The 19,254-nt window shown below is 47.0% G+C and overlaps 7 protein-coding genes across 7 annotated transcripts; 5 read left to right on the top strand and 2 right to left on the bottom strand. All coding sequences in view use genetic code 12, as the record gives it.

The window, feature by feature from the left end:
* Positions 1-3,524: 3,524 nt before the first annotated feature.
* On the top strand, positions 3,525-5,306 carry CXQ87_001232 (uncharacterized protein; the record flags this gene model as incomplete). Its single annotated transcript, XM_025479779.1, has 1 exon — positions 3,525-5,306. One exon carries the CDS (start codon positions 3,525-3,527, stop codon positions 5,304-5,306), a length of 1,782 nt encoding a protein of 593 aa, XP_025339252.1.
* Positions 5,307-6,800: 1,494 nt separating this feature from the next.
* Positions 6,801-7,259, top strand: CXQ87_001231 (uncharacterized protein; the record flags this gene model as incomplete). Its single annotated transcript, XM_025479778.1, has 1 exon — positions 6,801-7,259. One exon carries the CDS (start codon positions 6,801-6,803, stop codon positions 7,257-7,259), a length of 459 nt encoding a protein of 152 aa, XP_025339251.1.
* Positions 7,260-7,710: 451 nt separating this feature from the next.
* CXQ87_001230 (uncharacterized protein) lies at positions 7,711-9,135 on the bottom strand (the record flags this gene model as incomplete). Its single annotated transcript, XM_025479777.1, has 1 exon — positions 7,711-9,135. The coding sequence occupies one exon, from the start codon at positions 9,133-9,135 to the stop codon at positions 7,711-7,713; it is 1,425 nt and encodes a 474-aa protein (XP_025339250.1).
* Positions 9,136-10,070: 935 nt separating this feature from the next.
* On the top strand, positions 10,071-10,856 carry CXQ87_001229 (mitochondrial 37S ribosomal protein mS23; the record flags this gene model as incomplete). Its single annotated transcript, XM_025479776.1, has 1 exon — positions 10,071-10,856. One exon carries the CDS (start codon positions 10,071-10,073, stop codon positions 10,854-10,856), a length of 786 nt encoding a protein of 261 aa, XP_025339249.1.
* A 2,452-nt stretch (positions 10,857-13,308) lies between these two features.
* On the top strand, positions 13,309-14,756 carry CXQ87_001228 (uncharacterized protein; the record flags this gene model as incomplete). The annotated part of the gene is made up of 2 exons (XM_025479775.1): positions 13,309-14,395; positions 14,419-14,756. The coding sequence occupies 2 exons, from the start codon at positions 13,309-13,311 to the stop codon at positions 14,754-14,756; spliced, it is 1,425 nt and encodes a 474-aa protein (XP_025339248.1).
* Positions 14,757-15,475: 719 nt separating this feature from the next.
* On the top strand, positions 15,476-16,930 carry FGR3 (Fgr3p; the record flags this gene model as incomplete). Its single annotated transcript, XM_025479774.1, has 1 exon — positions 15,476-16,930. One exon carries the CDS (start codon positions 15,476-15,478, stop codon positions 16,928-16,930), a length of 1,455 nt encoding a protein of 484 aa, XP_025339247.1.
* Positions 16,931-17,062: 132 nt separating this feature from the next.
* Positions 17,063-18,610, bottom strand: CXQ87_001226 (MFS transporter; the record flags this gene model as incomplete). The annotated part of the gene is made up of 1 exon (XM_025479773.1): positions 17,063-18,610. The coding sequence occupies one exon, from the start codon at positions 18,608-18,610 to the stop codon at positions 17,063-17,065; it is 1,548 nt and encodes a 515-aa protein (XP_025339246.1).
* Between the last annotated feature and the right edge of the window lie 644 nt (positions 18,611-19,254).

Raw genomic sequence — 19,254 nt, 5'->3', positions numbered from 1 at the left:
CATTCGTCATTGGAGAATTGTATTGGCTGGATCGGGACTTGTGGGTTTTTGGTTTGTGACTCTGGTCTATAGTGGCTGCGAATAGGCTTAAGGGTTGTTGTGTGATGGGGGATTGAATTTCAGGAAAGAGGCCAAAAACGAACTTATAAGGCTATTATTGTAACTTTTGACTTATTGAGCTAAGATTTAATCGAAATTGAGGGCATCTGAATCATCGTCTTAGTAATGCACAGGGTCCAGCCACTCAGAGCCTCGGTAAAGCTAAGGTGGTGATTTGTGAGTTGATTCCGTTGATTTTGTGGATGAAGGGTTTTTGGGGTTTATTTAGGCTGACAAGTTGATATTGCATTTGAGTTTTTGGAATACTCTTCCTGTGGTCGTTTCTGACAAATCTGACCCCAAGGTGTGGTTCATTGAATCAGAAGAGAGGAAGACTATAGAGGGAATCCCATGACGAAACAGAAAGTTTTCTGAAGACATTCCAGTCAGTTTTTAAGATAAGAATCCACCAAAGCTTGAATAACTTCATCCGGAAAATCCAGTTAGGTTCTATGATTTTGGACACAGAGGAAGCCTATCTCCAAGAAGTCTCACAATTCCATAATACACCGATTTTCAAATACTGCCATGGAGATTTTTGGGGTGTTTTCTGATTTCAACTTGGCATGTCAATCGAAACTGAATTATGAACTTTCTCAAAGGCGGTCTGGAGGCCACGGATGAGAGATACAACAGGTTAGTTTTCACCGCCGTCATTCCACCAAACTCTCTCTCCAATCAGTATTTATACTCGAGTAAATTTGAAAATTGATATATACGTCACAGGAGTTCTTATCTATAGACTTACCTCATCTGGGTACGTCTCAGCTCATACATTCCTGACAACCATTAAGCTATAGCCCCAATAGCCCAAAAGTCCTTCGTTCTGTATAGTTAATTAGCTGACCCTCCACATGATCCATTAGTTTCATCACCATTCAAACTCAATTCCTATATCTTCCTCCTCTCGTCGGCCTATCACACAAAGATGTCGACCTTAGAGTATTTGAACGGTTCACCAATAAAACATCTGTGAAACGACATAAATACTTCGGTTTCCAACTTGTAACGACGACGTTTTTTCCAGTAGTTTCTCCAGTGAGCATCCCATTCTATGACTACGCTTTGAAAGTCTCTCTCGTTGACCAAAAGCGCATCATCAAAGACGTTCTTCAATTTGTCAAGTTCCGTACCCGTTCGAGTTTTAATCACTTTTGCAGCCATTGAACGGCTGACTCCGACCGGGACCTTCCGACACGGCATGACCCGAAGATCTTGGGGCATCTTTTTCCAGAAAACGCACAAAAACTCTAAATCACCAAAGCCTCGGGAGCTGGACCACTTTAAGCCCTAGCCAAGCCAAAACGCCTGCCCATTGTGTTTTGGACTAAATACCCGAGGCTTAACTTCTCCAGATGCATCGAATCACAAACTCCGATTTGCACGTCCTTGGCGAGGCCCAATAGCCACTCAACCAGGTCTACAACCGTGAACCAGAAAACGTAAAGAAGTAATAAACGTATACCGTGCTACCGAGTGCTACCGAATACTTCTGGATGCTACTAAAACGCACGAATTACCTGTTTCCCGCCTACCCCAAACCGTCTATCTGCCAAGTCACGAACAACGGTCCCCGACTAAGTAGCCTCCTGGATTCCCATTTTTTACCTCTTACAAAGAGGCGTTTTTGGAGAGTACCAGATTGGGCACGTCATCACCGATACATTTAGAACCAGCAGGGGATTGTGACACCAGGGGAAAACATGAATTAGGAAGATTCCTCACGATATGAGCTTCTTGTCACTTTGCATTAAACCTTCGATAACAAAACGAGAAGACGAAAAAAAAAATTCCAGCCCAATTCTACACCCACTTGCACTTATTTTATTTTGTTCGGCCTGCCGACGCCAAGCTCATCGAAACAGGCCGCCCTTAGCCCGGAAACAGGATCCTGGAGGTCCGTAAAAGGCGTTTTGTGGATTTTTCGAAATCACGGAATTACGCTCCAACGGTGGAGAATAAAGTGTGTTTTTTCGAAAAGCCCGCATTGGGCCATTCCCAGGCCTCATCCTCAAACTACTCCATCACCCAGCTGGGCGGGGCCTTTCCACGCACGTCACTGGCTGAAATCTTGGCTCGGACAAAACGGCAATTTCCCGGGAAAGCTGCTACGTCAAATTACGAATTTAAAAAACAAGAAAAAGAAGAAGATGTAGAAAGGCGAAAACATGAAGTCGAGGTATCAAACTTCGCCTGTTAAATTAGCACAGATTTCCCGTTGCACAATAGCACGGCGTTCGCAGAGCGGATTCTGTGGGGGTACCAAGAAAAAGCGTGAGGCTGGCCCAGAATTCCCAAACAAGATAAGCATCCTGATAACAAGTGCCGTGTCGGTAGAAAGTATTGAAGGATGTGAAATGACATCTCTTCTTGGACCAAGAAGTTCATAAGGAATCTGAGTGTCTTTGTGCGGTGAGTAGTAAGCCTTGTAAGTGTACCGCCTGTACGGCTGTGAAAAAATCAGTGGTGCGGGAAATCAGACCTGACTAAATGTCCCATGAAGGACTGAAATCACCCGATAACTGCCACTTTCACCAGCCTGACCGGCCTGACTGTGGATTTGCGTCTCCGCCTTCGTGGAGGCACAATGGCCGTGACGGGTGCCCCTGCTTAGCCAAGGCCGCCATTAGCCGGGATGGTAGAGACGCTGCGACTGAGTTCTGAAGATTCTGGACTGACTTTACACGTAGTTTCTGGAGATGAATTTGGAAACAGCCGCCAATCGCTGAATCGAATTCTTGGGTTTGACAATCTTGGATTGGCCGCCAATTGCCGATAAGATCACGGGAATGTTGCCTTGTTGCATTGCTGATTGCGCAGTGGGAGATTAGAATAGATTTGCACCCGCGGCACCACGAAGTCTGCTCAACCACGAAGCCTACCTCCATTACCAAAGCCAGCCACCAAACCAAAGCCAACCACCCGAACCAACCAACACCAATTTTAGCAAATCAACCCGCCAATCAGCATTGTCTAAGCAATCTAATCGCCTCCTTCACCCGCCCATTGATCCTCTTTTCAATTCCCATCCTACGGCCTGGCTTCTGCGCACGGGCTATCTAGTCCCTGCGTTCTCGCAGCCGTTTGAACCCCAAAAACAGCCTCCCCAAAATCCACAAACCCTCTGAACGCCTAAATTCCCTAAAACGCCAAAATCCTCCAAAACGCCAAAACCTTTTTCCCCTCGCTCCCTCCCTCTTATCTAAGCAATCCCATAATTCCCTGCCAAGATGCCAAGGTTCGTGCCGTGCGCCTCTGGGCTGCTTCGCTAACTATTACTGCCGACCTGCACACAACTACTCACACCGTCTGCTCCACCTGCGGGCCTGCCTGCGGCTTTTTGCAACCATTTCCTAGCTTCGAAACGCCGTGCAACCAGGCTATATAAGGCCCCGAGGGCCCGCTTTTTCGCCAACTCCATCGCCATGTCACACCCCTCCGGCGACGCCGTCGCTTCAAACGTGGAAAAGTCCATCGTTGTGCAGGAAAAAGAACCCCTTCCCACAGACTCCGTCCTGAGGCTGTCGGACGAAAAAGCTCCCCTTGAAACGGTGGTCAAGCTGCCTTCGCTGGGCTCTGAGTTGGAGCAGGGTGACGATGACGGCAGAGAACCCACGTTGGAAGAAATGAAGAAATTGCGCCATGTGTCTGAGAAGATCCCGCTTCGCTGTTGGCTTGTGGCTATCGTGGAATTGGCTGAACGTTTCTCCTACTACGGTTTGTCCACGCCGTTCCAGAACTACATGCAAAATACGCCCAACGACACTCCTCGTGGTATCCTCGGCTTGAACCAATCCGGTGCCACCGCCTTGTCCTACTTCTGGCAGTTCTGGTGCTATGTTACGCCTATTTTCGGTGCCTGGGTCGCAGACACTTTTACCGGTAAGTACAACGCCATTTGTATTTTCTGTGGTATCTACTTGGTGGGCATTATCGTCCTTTTCGTCACTTCCATCCCCGCCGTCGCCTCCAGAGACACCTCGCTTGGTGGTTTCATTGTGGCTATCATTGTTATTGGTCTCGGTACTGGAGGTGTGAAAGCCAATGTTTCTCCCTTGATTGCCGACCAGGTGCCCAAAAACAAACCCGTCATCCGTGTGCTCAAATCCGGCGAAAGAGTCATCCAGGATCCCAACATCACCATCCAGAACGTCTTCATGTTCTTCTACCTCATGATCAATATTGGCTCGCTTTCTGTCATTGCAACCACCTCCTTGGAGCACCAGGTCGACTTCTGGGCCGGTTTCCTTTTGCCCTTGTGCTTCTTCTGCATTGCTCCGCTTGTGCTCCTTTTGGGTAAAAAGTACTACGTCAAGGTGCCCGTTGGAGAACAGGTTATCGCCAGATCCTTCAAATGCACCTACATTGCCATGAAGAACAAGTTCAATTTCGACGCTGCCAGACCTTCGCTTCACCCCGAGGCCGGTTACCCTTGGTCTGAAAAATTCGTCGAGGAGGTCCGCAGAGCTCTTTACGCTTGTAAGGTGTTTGTGTTCTACCCCATTTACTGGTTGGTGTACGGCCAGATGATCAACAATTTCGTTTCCCAGGCTGGTCAGATGGAGCTTCACGGGCTTCCCAACGATATTTTACAGGCCATCAACGCCTTGACCATTATCATCTTTATCCCCATTTGTGAGCGTTTCGTCTACCCCTTCATCAGAAGATTCACTCCCTTCAGAGCCATCACCAAGATCTTCTGGGGCTTCATGTTTGCATCCAGTTCCATGGTTTACGCCGGTGTGCTCCAGCATTTCATCTACCAGCAGGGTCCTTGTTACGAGTTCCCATTGCAGTGTGCTGAAGAATACAGAAACACACCCAACCATATCCACGTTGCCATCCAGACCCCAGCCTACTTTTTGATTGGTATGTCAGAGATTTTGGCGTCGATTACTGGTTTGGAGTACGCCTACACCAAGGCTCCTGTGACAATGAAGGCCTTCATTACTTCCCTTTTCCTTGTCACCAACGCCTTCGGTTCTGCCATCGGTATTGCTCTTTCGCCAACTGCCGAAAACCCCAAATTGGTCTGGACCTACACCGGTTTGGCTGTTTCGTGTTTCATTGCTGGATGTCTCTTCTACGCCATCTTCAAGAGCTTCAACGACAAGGAGGACGAGTTGAACCAGTTGGACTACATGGAGGAGGACGAGGTCAACATTCACCCAATTACTTCCATCACGGAGTCCTTGGCCAACCGCTAAATGTGTATAGTTACGAGTTACGACGGCAGTTGAGCTGCCCAACAGAGTATCAAGAAATGGAATGTAGGGCGGCGTAAAAGTCAATTTTCGGGGAGAAGTGAAGGAGTCAAAAGCCTGTTTATGGAGTCAGTAAAGTGGAGTTGACAGAGTCAAGGATGTGTTGATGTTGTGTGAATTGACTGGCTGCAATAAGACAACCTCGAGATATGGGGTTGCTGACGCTTATTTTTTTCAGTTTTGGAATTAATCCAATCGATCTAACACTTGAAGGCATGAACGAAAAGACCCATTCTTTTGTAATGTGAAACTTTCGTGGTTGTGTCTTGCAGCACCTCAGTGATGATACACATATTATTCGATAATCTCTAAGTTGCCATTTTGACCCCACATTTAAGAAACGCAAGTAGCCGAAGATAAACAAGCTGCAATAAGTCTAATCTCCGCTGGTGGCTCCAGAACCCCACGGAATACGGAATCTGAGCTTATCACTGTGAGATGCACAAACACTAAAACACGTTGTAATCGAAAACTTCATCAAATGAGATCGCCTTATCCAGGCTCGTTTTGTACCTTCTGGGTCATCTGCTTGCTGTTGTTGCCAGACTGACCCAATCGGTGCTTTTGTGTAAGTTTTGGGGCTCTTATCTTGAAAGGTGCATGATCTGGAGTTTCAAGACAGGTTTTGACAGGAGGCTTTTTAGTTGCTCGATTGCCACCCAGATAAGACAATGTCTTAGTGTTTCATTGTTAGATGGGTCATTTTGGCAGCTTTCGATAAAGGCGATATGACTATGATATTGCGCCTCTGATAAGAGATAAGGCAGAGGTGCACATCTATTGGTGAATAGAGGTGTGTTTCACCAGCGATAAACCTATCAGGGCAGGGTTGAAGATTAGCATTTACGATTGATAGGGGATTCGTGTGGAACGTAGCGGTCAATATCCATAAGTGCCGAAGCCGATTGGGCAATGATAACAGTATCTAATCGGCGGAAGTGGATACATGAGGGAACCGAAAGTCGAGATTGTACCACATATTATTTGTTCTCCACTGAAGGATAAAAGTCTTGAAATCGGGATCATTCTATAGGTCCCGAGACTTCCGTTCTGGCGATATGAGTGACCAACGGTAACGCATTTGAAAACCTTCAATTCTTATAGGAGGTTCTTAGCGTTGTTTTCAACTTTCATTTTGACAATTTTTAAAATTTTTGGAAATTTGGATTTCGTATGCTTCGTTACACTCAATCATTGATGGTGACATCCTGAAAATGCCGTGCATGGTTGCAAACTGACCACCATCAGCATCCACAAACCACGCAAACAAATCAAAAACAATAGAGAATAACAGAAGGGAACCAAAAACGAGAAATTCACAAACGGGCTATTGTTTTGAAAAATAAAAAAATAAAAAAAAAAGCCTTCTCCTCTCCCGTCTTTCTCCTCCACCTCACACATCATCTATCGCGCACTCATCTCAACTACACCATCACCATGTTCATCCCGCTCATCATCCTCGCCGTGGTTTTCTGCGCCATTTCGCTCTATCTCCCCTACTCTGCAGGATTGACTCATCTTGAACGCAGAAAGAAGCAGCAGCAGCAAACCAAACCAAAAAGGAAAAACTCCGATGCTGGATATGGCTACATTTCTCCAGACGAAGAGTTGAGAAGACAAAGAGAACAGGAGGAGCAGCACGGGCTCAAGGCACGTGCGTCGGCGTTGAAGGGGCGTTTGAACGTGACCGCCGACGACATGCCTGTTCTGATCAAATTGAACCAGCCTGGCTTGAGAAAGAGAACCGAGAAGATCGCCAACGATGTGGATCCTAACAACTACGATTACGATTTGGAGGAGTTGATCCAGGACGAGGCGAAGGAGGCCAACGAGGAGGCCATTCGTGCGGCGTACGCTGGCCAGCAGCTAGGAGGTGACAAGGAGGCGATGGTCTAAGAGTGACAGTTGATGTCAAGCAGCCAAAGGAAGCTAGACGGACGAAGTCATTTGAGGGGGTGATCTGTGAAAGAATGGCTCTTTGAGAATACTTGTGCTTCGTTGGAATCGGCCTAGTTGAAACTCCACTTTGTTAGGTGCTTTCGATTGCCTCTTTTTAGATATTGCTTGCTTCTAAATTCGACTGTCCAATGATTAGGAGGCTCAATTTGCCATAGACTTTCATCCTCTGTCTTGGATTATCAAACTCATTTGCATGGTATCAGTGTGTCCACTTCTCAGATGGTTCAAGCTGTCCACCACTTATCGAGTAAGCACACGAAGTCCTCCACATCAAGAGCGATCCTATTCTGTCTGCTGCATTTGGCACAAAGAGTATGTCGATGGCTCCGCTCGATTTTTGCATTAATACAAGGAACATTTGTCCATCTGGCTATTTACATGTAAACCATCAACTAACCATATCCAAAAGATCAATGAGATGACCTTTTTTGATGTAATTCACCTCGTCACGACGGTATAGCTCCGTAGTAGAGGGTCCATCGACTCCCTGGCGTCCGTCTCCCCTGATTCTCCTGAGCTGCTCAAAAAGCCTGTTTCTGTGTTCAGCGATTTGGCCAGCCAAATCACGATTCTCCACCACAGCGTCAAAAGCCTCGTATATCAGCAGCACAAGACGGTCCAGAAGCTTGAGAAATGCGCCATGTTCGACAGGAAGATTGGCTTTCTCGGAAACCATAGCCTGATTGAGCCAAGACTCAACTTCTGGATGCATGTGGAGCTTGCCGATTTTGTCCTTCAATCGTAAATCGGTGCTGATATCATGGTAGGTATCGTGAAGAGCTATCACCTTGGCAAGAAGGTCCTGGGCGTCTTGAAGTGAGTACTTATTGTTTTTGAAGGATTCGAATATCTTGATGAAGACTCTGGTAGTCAACGGAAGCTGGCATGTGTGCTCCATGATCCCTAATAGCTGCTCAATTTTAGCGAATGAGGCTCCAGGGGAACAAGAACTGTCGAGCACAGGGAGGAAGGTATTTTCCGTAGGAAACACCCTGTGTGTGCCATATTTGGTGCCTTCAGCTAAAGCAGCAGCATATAATTCGTCATCTTTCGGTGTCAACTTTTTGAGATAGCACTCCTGAGACTCTAAGGGTCTTGTGGTCTGAGAGGTCACAGCCTGTAAGATCTTTTTGGCCTCTTTGTCTGATCCAGACTTGACTAAGGCGTTTATAATGGCATTGACAGCTTTTATATCGACCAATTGTGGCCAGTCATCAATCATAAAGGAGGCGTACTCAAATGCCGTTTCGTATTTTCCGTAGTCAGTGTACCCGTGTATCAACGTCAGAAAGGTTTCACCATCGGGATCAAGTTTTTGCAGCTCTTTTCCAGTGAAGTTCAATGTATACTTCAAATCCTCGACAACATCGAAACTTTCACTTCGTAAGGCACTAAAAAGAAGCACATTGACAGTACCAAGAGGAAGTTTCGCAGGAAGGGTTTCCTTGAGTCTGCAATACACAGCCCATGTTAGCGAAGGCGGCCTGATTCTGAACTTTGCATACTTCTTAGCCACATCAGGTTCAAGCTTTTTTAAAGCAGATGCATGGGCACTTTTGATCTCTTCCAAAATGTCCTTCCTGTCACGAAAGAACCCCAAGTATATGAGCCTATTCTGCTCCTCTTCGAGTATAGGAATTCCTGCTTTCTTCAAATCCTCCACTACTTTCCAGCACATCTTCACGTGTGCATCTCGCTGCTCCAATTGGTTTTTGTAGCTTTTTAGCATCAGTAAGGGCAGATAGTAGTTTCCAACCAGGGAAGCCAAAAGGCCCGGTTTCACGAAATCACGTCTCCTCGAAAGCTCCTTCATGAAGGTTTCAAAGTCCTCTGGCTCCATACATGCCACGCCTGGGCTTGGAAGTTCGCTATACCTTTTTAGTAACGTTGAATGGTTCACCAAGGCTTTCTTCGATTTGGGTGCCTCAAGCCGTGCTAGCAGTCGTCTAGTAGGATAAAGGGCTTTTAGAAAGAATGTATATGAGCTTGGTTTTGGTGTATGGACATTTTCGCTTTGCAATTGTCGTATTCTTTCTCTTCTGTTTTCGACTTCTAGATTTGACTTTTCTTTGGCCAAGTGAGAAGGTCGTAGTGGGATGTTTTTTGCAATCTCACAGAGAAGCGGTCGTGATGATGTTTTTGCAATATGAGATAGTAGCGTGGAAGCTACCTGGACAGCTTTTGATGACATCCTGTTGTAGGATCAACAGTGATGGACTCAAATCGATTTATTGGACTTTAATGGTATCTTTGGAATCAGAAACGCTCAAGGAATGCACATATGGCGATATCGAGAACCCAATGGATGTTTTAATGGAAATACGACTGGGGTTATGGAAGATGAAGTAGCTGCCTGCAGAGAGGGTTCACCTCGATGCTTCGGAGATGGTGTTGGAGATCAATGATCTGAGGTACAGATTTGACTTTACAAAAAGGCACATCTATTCTTTTCGATCAAAAATCTCTTCTATTCGATTGATAAGTGTATTTGAATTGGAGCATTCTGGTTGTCGATTTTACGGTATACCCTGATGATTTTCCTGCACAGTCACACCCACCAGAAGACCCCAATCTCCACCCAGTCACCCTTTAAACACCATAAAGCATTATCAGAGTATTAGTTGGTCCTTTAATTTCCCTCCCAATACACCCCCTACCCTGATTATCCCAAAACGGCCGAACCCTGAAAAATCGGTCACGTGACGCTACCACAAAATTTGAAGCGCTTTTCATTTTCCAACCAACACCATGAAGATCCAGCACGACGCCTCCCGGGTGCTCGAAAGAACATCGCATTTTCTTCGTAAGGGTGTCATCACGGAGCGTCCCGCATGGGTGTCTGCCGTGGGCCTGCATCCCACCGGATACGACTTGACGAAAAGACCCAAGCGTTTCGATGCTGGAAGACAACCGTCAGATCCCCAGAACGATCTTTACAAGAAGCAGGGCCAGTTTTACAACACCAGAACGTCGCCCAGAGAGCGCAGAAACACACATGCGTCTGTGAACGCCGTGCCCAAAATCAAGCTTTTAGAGGACCAGTTGAGAGACGTTTTCTACCATCAACACCCTTGGGAGTTGGCCAGACCTAAAAACACCGTCGAGAACGACGGCCAGGATATCGCCAAATGTGATTGGTCGCACATGCTCCAGGTGCACAAGCCGTTGGACGGAGAGCTGGTGGTGCAAAGAACGTTGCATTTGTTGAAACAGCAGCCCAAGACGAAAAACAGCCTTTTCGAGGCGTACGACCAGGCCCGTTTTGAGTTTTACCAGTTGCGTATGGCCGACGAGATGAGCCTGACCGTGCTGCGTGAGGAGCTGGCCATGTTCGGTGCCGTTTATCCTATTTCCAACATGGAATGGGGTACCAAGAAGGAACAGGAGGCTGTGGACGTGTGGACCCAGCAGGCTGCTGAACAGACGCGTGCTAGGGAGGCTACGCGGGACGGCAGCAAGGCCGTGGCGGCCACGGAGGGCGACTCGCTGGGATCGATTTGGGAATCGACCGTTGTGGAGGAAGTTGAAGAGTGAAGGATCATTGTAAATAGCCAAGAGCAATCAGCATGACGAGAGTGTAGGGCCGGGAGGGTGTTTTGGGGATCAAGGAGCTATTTGGTCGAAGTTTTGGAGGTGAAAGGAAGGATCATAAGAATTTTTGGATGATAAAGTGATATTGATGGAGAGGCGCTGAGCAAGGTGGAAGGATGGCTGTACTTCTAGAGATTTCTGAAGCTTTTTGACGTTTGAATCGATTACAGCTCAAAAGCGATTTGCTGTTCTTCTCCTCTGATAATCTACTGATTAAGCATAGGCTTGGCTTTTTATTCTCTAAGTGGACCTACCACCAAAACAATAAGTTGAAAACAATATCCGTTAGAGAGGCCTCCTGCTTGAAGATAGCTCGTAAGGAGAGACATTTGCCCATTTGACATCTAGCGCCTTGTAGGGCATTGGGACAATACCCAGAAGTATTTGCCTGAAATAACTGAAAAGTCCAAGTGGAAAGGCTTAAGCGTGTGAATCTAGTTCAAGGCATAAAATCCCTTTTGTTTCGCCGCTGAGCTAAAGAGAATAGAATATAGAGTCTGGGAGTGAGGTGCAGCAGTTGAACCAGTCAGAGCTCTGGGTTAATGGAAATGTACGAAAGACGGAATCTTCAAAACACATTCAGTATGTTCATTTGACCTTGAATCGGTTGCACTCGTCGAACCCCGTCCCTCATCGATTCCATCAATGATCCATCAATGATCCATCTAGAACCCTTCATCTCAAACTCTCCAACCCAGACATATGACCCCCTCACTGCAACCTCAGCCTCGTACAATGTCTCCTCGACAGTTCTTCCATTCCGTAATGCATGTATTTCTATCTAGTGGTGGTGCTCCTCAGGCTTCTTGATCAACTTGTCATAAACCAAGTAAGCGGAAAACGCCACGGTGGCGATTCCAAGACCGGGGAAGGCCGACTTGAATCTGTTGAAGCGGGAGAACTGACCCTCGTATCTCCACGCGTCTCTCTTGGCCCAGGGATTGCTGCTCATGGTAGTTGATTTGGAGTCGATTATTCGCAGACGCTCTTATTGGTGGGTCGGGCGTGCGCGAACCGGGATATCACTGGGTGGCAGAGGCGAAGGATTTTATGGTGGTTTAATCGGATGAATGGTTTTGAAGGATATAGTCAGTTGTGGCTTTTGAAGTATAGATTTGTTTGGGGCTGGTGGATTTTGGTTTGTGGTTTTTGGGTAACGGTCGGAATGCGATGGCTGCAAATGAGACATAGAGGGTGAGAGGGTTTCAGTACTGCTTTTGCTTTCTTTTTTTTTCATCGTTTTACTTTCCTTATAATGTTTTGATTTTTTTCTCTTGAGTTGGATTGGCCGCTCAATTTGAAGCGTATATGGTCTCTTCGAACTCCAACGTTCAATGCATCGACTTCGCAGACATCATAATCGTACATCCAATGAGACAGGCTAAAGTGGTTTAATTTATGTAAATGCTGGCTTCATTAAGTAGACTCTCTGAGACAAAGGCTATGTAAGTTTTATCATCTTTAAATGAAGGCAGTAAGGTGCACATATGCCTAGAGTTGAAGATGGAGGCATGTATTGCAGCTTCTTTGGGAAAAGATCCAAACTTAAATATATTAAGTATGTGCAAACTGTGTTCCTTGATAAATAGGTGAATAGAAGTTTCATGAGAGTCTGTTTGTCACAGCCATCAGGACAGCTATGGAGGGTCTGACTTGAATTCAATGGCAGTTTAATGGTTACCATATTTAATGTTCCGAACCTTTCAAGTGCGTTCATATTCAATAAAAGCTCATAGAAGTTTGCGCTCTTTGTGGTGTTCTGCTCACTTTTGGCTCTTTCTTGTATTGCATTTAAGTAATCAACGAGCCCGGTACTCCGTTGATGGTTCCATAAATCCTAGCAATAATCACGTTATTCCAAGTAAATCCTTATTTGCAGCTTAAGTTGCAAAAATCGGAGCAACTTGGCTCATTAAGACCTCGCTTAAGTATTCCAAGTATCCAACCAAATGGCTGCAAACTCTTCAGCCGCATGGTCCAGACACTAACAATTCTACCGTCAATGGAACATAAAATGAGGTTACTATAAACTTTAGGAGTGATTCCGATTCTTATTAGTCGAAATGTCAGAATTTATATCTCAAATCTGGATCCTTTGCATCACCATTCATTGTTTCTCGGAGTTCCTATATTGCATCTACTAGCAGTACTAGCCGCACCGTGGACCCACGCCTCAAACGAAACAGAAAAAGAAATAAAAGCCCCAGGCTATAAATACAGCGATTTCCCTCCAACTCAAAAACCCAATTTCCCAACTTCCCCTTCTTCTCGTCTCTCACACCCTCCGGAATGCTAGTCCATCCAGCAACCGAGGTGCATATGACGTGAAGAGCACCTGCAGCACGATACGGAGCGCAATCTACCTCAGAAACTACATACCGCTTCTTTTTCCGTAATGCCCGAGGAAACCAGCCAATTGGAACGCTTGGTGGGTGCTCCAGAGCCCCAAAATGAAGAACTCACGGATTCAGAAAACGAGGATGACTTTGTGAGAAAGTACGGAGAAATCGACTTTCGTTACATCAAAAGACCCAGGGACTCGGTGTGGTTTATTAGACCCCATGCCCTCAATTACTTCAAGGGGGGTACCTTGTACCGGACGAAAGGAGAACGGCTGTCGGGAAAGACCGAGTTGTTCTTGGATTTGATCTATGTGGGCATCATTGGCTCGGTAGCTGGAGATGCGTGTGACAAGGCCTCTTGGTACGCGCTTCTCAAGTACATTTTGTTGTTTTTGCCTTATTGGACCGTTTGGGCGGACATCAAGGACGTGACCAACTACTACTACAACGAGGACTTGTCGCAGAAGTTGTACCTTTTGTGGATTTTGGTGTTATTGACCACGTCTGTGAACGCGCAGACACACGTCTTGGAGCTGACCAGGGGCGCTGCTTTTACTATTGTGCCTTATATTATTTGTCGCCTTTCATTGGCCTTTTTGCTCTTGTTTTACTCGTTCTACGTGCCCGAGCACAGACCGCAACAGCGGTTGTATTTCGTGTTTTTGGTCATCACGAGCAGTCTTTGGATTCCTGTGATTTTCGTGGGCGTCAAGACCAAGGTGATTTTGGCGTTGGTGACTATCGCCTTGGAGCAGATCACCTTCTCGATTGCGTTCCACCCCATCACCAAAAGAATGCTCAAACTCACCATGTCCACAGCTCTCAATATCGAGCACGAGGTTGAGCGGATGGCTGCTTTCTACACCGTTGCAATTGGCGAGTTTTTGACCAAAGTCACGGCAGAATCGCCCATCGGCGTGGGTTTCACCAAATTGTACCCTAGGGCGATCTATTTCCTTGTGATTGCGTACATTCTTTTTTGGTTTTACGACAATGCTGGCACGTCCCAAAAAGCCGTCCATCCTCTTCGCCATAGCGCCACGCGTGCCATTTCATGGATTTACATCCATGTGCCGCTTATTGGCTCAGTGGTGCTTGCTGCTGATGCTGGAGGTGAGCTTCTTGGGATCGAGGAACCCCGTATCTTTGGCTGGGGCCTCCAGTGACTGACGTTGTGCTTGGAGAAGAAAAAGATGTGTACGTCCTCACCTTGTTTTTCACCGGTGGTTTGTTTGTGACTTTGCTCTCAATCACGGTTATTGGGTTTCTTGACGATTGCAGAGATCCTCCTGAAGTGTTCTTGGTGCTGAAGTTCTGGCGTGTAATTTGGAGGGTTCCTGTTGCGCTTGCCATTCTCTTGCTGAGTTTCTTGAACCTTGGCATTTCGGCCATCATGGGCACTGCCATGGGGCTTCTTGTGGTGCTCTACGTGTACGAGAGTGTTGTGGCTACGCCGAAGAAGAACCTTCCGTTTTGGTGTCAACGCAGTGTTGCCTTGTAAGGCTTCAGTGATGCAAAGCGCCATTTAATACCGCCTAAAGCGACAATACTATGGTGCTACAAACATTTGGGTTTAATGATGAGCTTTCAAATTCTGGGAATAGCCATCTCCACAGGCTAGCCGGATGCCGCTGTTAACGGTGAGTCCTCTCGGTGCGTTTCTAATTTGCAGCCATCGACAATGGAATACTGCAATTCTGCAAAAGCTGTTTCACCGATTGAAACTTCCCTATCGATGATTCGGTCCCTTTTGGCAAATTAACCAAACTCTCCCTTTTTGCCGTCCGATGTGGTCTGCCTTACTCCGATCAGCTTACGCACTTTCGGTACACCGAGCTACAGCTAGGCACAGCCATCTGGACTACACTAGTAACAATCCACACCTTCAAGTGAACTCAAGACTTTTTATGACTTTCCATTTGTTGAGTTCTGTCAAATGAAAAGAATTTAACATATTATAAAAAATATAAAGTGAGTAGCAAAAAGTGACAGTAGATCCTCCTCCACCTTACTCCACGCGAAGTCAAATCCGCACCATCTCAATATCACATACCATCGAGGCACTCATTTACGCCAGGGGCAAACCACACATTTCAAGCATATACAGAGCCACACATCCCCCTTTTTCTAAAAACTATAAAAGCAGCCCCATCCCCGAAATCGAACCCCGAAAACCCCAGTACACATAGACTTCATCGCGCCGATTCAGTCATCAACTACATGCCTAGAATCCAGGTGATGGGCCCGAAACTGGCAAACACGGGCCCGGTGAGCTACCGCACGTGCTCAGATGTGGAGAACGGCGCCGTTACGAATAAGGTGCTTGTGACGATTTCGCTTCCTCGGCTACGGCAGGTTGGAAGTGGTGATAATGAGAGGAACCAAGAAAGCCTTGAAAGCCAACAAAGTCTGAAAACGAAGCAAAGTCTTCCGAGTACGATCAAGGCGTCAAACTCAGTGAAAGCCTCTGGAAATCCGTCACCAGAAGGTCCACCTAAGCCAGACTCTCAAAACCTCAATAACCACCATCAAAACCAGAATCCACCGCCACGTCCAGGCCCCGTGGCCCAGCTACATCCGACCATTGCTCCGCAGCTTCAGAACATTCTGGAAAACACGCCGCTCTGGCCTCTTTCGGGGAACTTTGCTGTGAACGCTGCAAACGCTGCAGGTGCTAGAACAGCTCCTACACCTAATGAGGTGCCTCCAACGAATAAAGAGGCGCCTGCTACACAGAACGACGACTCAGAATCAGAGCTAGAGGTCCTCGAGGTCCGCATGCTACCGGCAAGGTCTAGACCGCAGCAGCTTCTAGACGATGACGACTCGGATCTTTCGTCTCTCGATGACGAACTCAACAACGCCTTGTCTTCCACGACCACCATGCCCACACAGGTGATTTCGTCGCCGAAAAAGGAGCCGGAGCCTAAGAAAACGCCGTATCAGCCGCCTCTACCCATGCACAAGCTCCTTCCTACGCTATACAAGCCCATCAAGCTTCGATCGTCGCCAGCGCCGCCTGGCTATAGGAACATTCCGCCAAATTTGGTATGTGCTATACAAAGAGAGCTAAATACGTTTTTTGACACCGGCGGCGACGACAAGGACGATTTGGAGGTTGTAGGAAAGATTGTGTTTTCGCTCAAGGATCCGTACTCGGCCACGAAGATAGCGCTTCCCGTGAAGGCCACGACGTGCCGTCATTTTGAGTGTTTCGATTTTGACAACTTCTGTACTTTTTCCAAAATGCCCACGGGCGTTCGTCACCATTTGAAGAAAACGCTCGTGCTGAAAAGCCACGACTCCAGACGCCTAGAGCAGCTTTTCCTCAAGCAGCAGAAGCTCATTTCTGAAGGTGCTCTCCTGTTCAAGGCCCCTGGCCTCGTGTACCCGCTGTTTTCGGAACACGGCCAGATGTTTTTCCTGGAAGTTTATTGCCGGACGCCGCCCTTGTACAAATGCCCTTTGTGTGACGAAAAGTTTGGTTTGAAGCAGCTCTACATCAGCGACATTTTCAATTTCTTCGTGAAAACGACCCCTCGTAGCATCAGCAAGATCGAGTTGGTCGAGACTGACAGATACAAAATTATAGACGAAGATGCGCCTGTCAGAGAGGAAAGAACAGAAACGCCGGACGTGGTTGTTCTTTCAGAGGACGAGAGCGACGGGAGGTGAAGAAAGAGGTGAACAAGTCGTTTAGTGCTGACGACTTCAACGACGGATTGGACGATATGTTGACGAAAATCAGCCAGGACGAGGGTTCCTGGAGCAATCCTGTGACGCTATAGATTGACGGGAACGGTTAAATCATAAACTCAGCTTGCCGTGGGGCTCATATGGATAGAATAATACCAACACGGCTGCAAACAAGAACAAGGCTCCCGATGTGTAGATGGGAGCTGCCGTTTCCAAATCCGCATAGATGGCGATGATGGGGGAAAAGATACTGAACACTCTGTTGGCCAGAGCAGCTAGACCCACAGCGGTTCCTCTGATCTTGGTGGGAAAGATTTCGGGCGTATAAGCGTAAAGCGTTCCGTACATGATGTTGGAGAAAAAGCTGAAGAAGCAATTCCATGCCAAGTACGAATTTGGCGTTTTGGCAGTGGTTGATCCAAAAAGCACCACCCCAGTTAAAATGAGCGAACCGAACAATACGCCTTTTCTGCCTGTTCGAAGCTCCACCATGATTCCTGCTATTATAGCACCTGGAATACCCAAAACTGCCACAATCAAGGTGTTTCTGTACGTTTCATGAACACTGAGTGGCTGGTTGGCTTCACCTCTTTGCTCCAAGAATGTCGGAAGAAAAGCCATGTATAACGGGAACGCAAGCCCGATAATTCCCCAGGAAAATATCACCAAACTCGACGAGATCATAAGCTTCTTGGAACCAAAACACTGTCTGATTTTGGTGAGGTTGTACCTTCTCAACTTGGACTTGAGGAGCTCGTTTCCCTGTGGTTTGGGCTCTTCAGTCAGCGTTGTCTCGTCGCCAATCTGGAGATCTTCAATCCTCAATTCACACGGCTCCCGGTTGATTTTGGCGATTTTGTGGACGATTTCCACGGCTTTTTCGTCATTTCCCTTACCGAGGTGGAAAGACGGGCTTTCAAAAACAGGCACCACGAAACGAGCCACAAACATCATCAACGTGAGCCCGCCAAGCGTGAAAACGAAATACCGCCATCCCTGGTTCTCCTCCCTCAAGCAATTGTCCGAATCTGGACAGCTATAGTTGGATATAAGAGCCCACGAAATAAGCGCCGTTGCAACCTGCCCAATGGCCCACCAAATGGACATGACGGTCAAAAGCCATTTTTTACTTGTCGGAAGCGCCTCAAGCATGATGGCAGAATCCACAGGCAAATTGCCGCCGACGCCAAAACTCCACAATGAGCAGAAACACCCAATGGCTGCAAAATTGGGAGCTGAACCTGAACACAAGCCAAAAACGCCTATGAACAAAAAGGTGATGTTGAACGCCCAACGGCGACCGATAATATCTGCGGAAATTGACCAAAACGCCGCTCCAGCAAGAAGCCCAAAACTCTGTGACAAAAGAAGATACGGTGACCGGCCCTCTGGATAGTGCACTCCATCAACTTCAATTAGACGAGGAAGAATGTACGCTGTCACCGAGGGCCAGGCGTTATCGGCAAACCAACCAAACCCAGCCACCACAAAAAGCCCATACTGGTATCTGCCAAAACCTATGTTGTCGATGGTGTTGCTGAGAACCAAGGCCTTCTTGATATAGGCCTCGTCGAAATCTGCAGAATCATAGAGCTCCTGGTTCTGTTCCGGAAGCGAAACCTCCTCCAGTTCCCTCACAGTGACTTCTGGTGCACCCATAACAAAAGAAGAAGTTGTTGTTTTCGTACTTTTTGTGGCTTTTTATTATCCATGCATCGAGTCCGTGAACAATAGCTGTCGTTACTGCGGCAGCCCCTCATAGATGCATAAGCGCGTGGCTGGTCTCTGCATCGAGTAATAAGCACGATTCTTGTTAGGGCACGTGCTGCCCATGGGTCAGTTCTCGGCATCACTATTGGAGAATTTCCCCAGTTATTTTAGTATTTGAACAAAGACAGTCTTGGTCCAGGGGTGCTTGGAAATGCGGAGGATTATCTTGGTTTCTGAGGGGTTGGAGAGCATGGAGGGGCCTTTGTGGGCCAGTGACGTCACAAGAGTGCTCTTTGTTGGTGTTGAAGAGAATGTCTTGGAGATTCTTTGATGGGGTGCATCGGGATGAAGGAAAGTACCCCGGGATTCGTTGCTTTTTGAGGGAAGGTCATGGTAGTGGATTTGAGCATTATAGCTATAGGCAGTGATAATCTGTTTGGGTTATTGGTCATTGGTCATTGGGTGTATTTCACAACATTCCTGGTATCTGTATGCGATCTCTTGGCTCGGTTATTCTTGAAGTGTAGCATGTTTATTTTGGTGAGGTATCGGATGAGCTCCAAATCTGGGGTAATTGGTCACCAGGTTGGAAA

Source organism: Candidozyma duobushaemuli (assembly GCF_002926085.2).
Source record: "Candidozyma duobushaemuli strain B09383 chromosome Unknown A_B09383, whole genome shotgun sequence".
NCBI classification, from domain to species: domain Eukaryota; kingdom Fungi; phylum Ascomycota; class Pichiomycetes; order Serinales; family Metschnikowiaceae; genus Candidozyma; species Candidozyma duobushaemuli.
Note: the sequence above shows the minus strand (reverse complement) of the source record. Positions and strands in the feature narration are given on the sequence as shown.